The sequence below is a fragment of the Nestor notabilis genome, unplaced genomic scaffold (assembly GCF_000696875.1).
Source record: "Nestor notabilis isolate BGI_N333 unplaced genomic scaffold, ASM69687v1 scaffold22795, whole genome shotgun sequence".
Classification (NCBI taxonomy): Eukaryota; Metazoa; Chordata; class Aves; order Psittaciformes; family Psittacidae; genus Nestor; species Nestor notabilis.
In genome coordinates, this window is record NW_009929174.1 from 1868 (window position 1) to 3648 (window position 1781).

Consider the following 1781-nt stretch of genomic DNA (forward strand, 5'->3'; position numbering starts at 1 on the left):
ACAGTAGAAGCAGAGCGGGGCCCCAGCCCCACTCCGGAATCCTCTGGGGGATCAGTCATTGCTGGACATGCAGGATGCTTGGGATGGCCTGATCCCACCTGGGCTCTGCACTCAGGGATCCAGCACTGAGGAGCCACCACAGAGGGACAAGGCCAAAAGCAAAGCATTCACAACCATGAGAGAACTGCTCTAAGACTTACGAAGTCCTTCTCCCGCTGGTGTCTCTCCTCTGCTTCCTTCAGCATTTCCTGTGCCTGCTGGAGCTTGGCATCCACCAGCTGCTGCTGCAGGTCCTTGTGCTTGAACACCTTGTCTATGTGCTGCCAAGGGAACGCCACCATCAGTCACCAGCACACCCAGCCCAGCCCTGCTGCCCAGGCAGCGACCCCAGAGCCCCCTTCTCCCCTCTGGCAGCAGCAGAGACCCCTAGAGCAGCCCTGCCCCACATCTCCCACCCCGACCCACCTCCTCCCGCAGCTCGTACTGCTCGATGAGCTTCTTGAGCCTCTCTGCCAGCTCCATGTTCTCCTGGCGCAGCTTGGAGTTCCTCTCGTTGTGCTGCTCCATCTGGAGCTGGATGTCGTTCAGTGTCACCTGGAAGTGGGATGTCACCTCCTTCCGCTTCTCCTCTTCCTCCCGTGCACGTTGGACACCCTCCTCCTGTGCGAGGAGGGCAGGGACACGTCAGCCTCTGTGCTGGGCAGGCTGATCCCTGTGTCAGCAAACAGCCTGAACGTGGGATGCTCAGAACCCCCCCAGCCTCCCACCATCGCTTCCATCAATGAGGAAGGGACTTTGGGCCTTTCCCCTCCCTTCCTCCAGTGGATATATCCTGAAGTAACACCCGGGCACTGCGGAGAGGGATGGTTTAACAGCAGACCCAGAGCACTACCCTGCCCAGGAGCCACTTGCCTTGAGGGTGCGGTTGTGCCTCTGCAGCTCCCGGCACAGGCTCTCCAGCTTGCTGCGGGCCAGGATGGCTTTGCTGTGCTCGCTCTGCAGGTGGTCCTTCTCCTGCACCAGCTGCGTCTGCTTCTTCTGCAAGATCTTCATCTGCTTCTGGGAGTTACGGTGCTCTTCCAGCTGGGACAGGGGAGCAAAGGGCACGGATGCAGCCAGACAGACCAGAGCAATAGGCTGTACCCCGAGGAGGGGGCACAGGGATCAGGGGAATGCTCTCTGTGCTCCGAGAGGAGCAGATTTGCCACAGCTACTCCTGTCCTCGCTTATGCTTCTGCAGACACCACCACCTGCCTGGACCAAACACCATCTCTCCTCTAATACTGGGACCTCCAACGCTGCAGGGATCCCAGGACGTGCACTGCAAAGGTGCACGTGTGTTCCTGGACTGTTCCTTGCACAACCAAGAAAACCCCCAAATATCTACAGCCATCTTGTGTCTCCTCACCGCTGCGGTGCCCTCCCCCAGCCCAGAGCCTGGAATGAAGCAGCACTCACCAGCTCAGCGTATTTCTTGCACAGTGCTGCAAGTTTCTCCTCCGGCGTGCTCAGGGTGTTCAGGGTCTGCATCAGCAAAGTGATCTCTTTGCCTGGAAGGAGACATGCAATTAAAACAAAAGCACTGACACAGAGTTCTGGCTCCTGAGGGCAAAGAGAGGAGAGACAAACCAGGCCTCACAGCTGTGCCCTGGCCAGAGCTACATCTCCAGCACCTTCGCAGGCCTCTGCCCCCCAGATTTCACCTGAGCTGGGGAGAGATGTGGTTCTCCCATGTGGGAAACCACCATGGGGCTGGCTAGAGAGGGTCATATCCAGCAGGA

At 58.7% G+C, this 1781-nt stretch overlaps 1 protein-coding gene across 1 annotated transcript in view; it reads right to left on the reverse strand.

Annotated features, from left to right (window-relative positions):
- The window catches only part of LOC104406006 (alpha-taxilin-like), a gene marked incomplete at its 3' end in the record, with an annotated part of 5318 nt that overhangs the window by 1862 nt on the left and 1675 nt on the right, over positions 1 to 1781 (reverse strand). Inside the window, 4 exon segments of the mRNA XM_010014868.1 lie at positions 201 to 320; positions 466 to 660; positions 913 to 1083; positions 1459 to 1550. Coding sequence (XP_010013170.1) covers positions 201 to 320; positions 466 to 660; positions 913 to 1083; positions 1459 to 1550 — 578 coding nt within the window.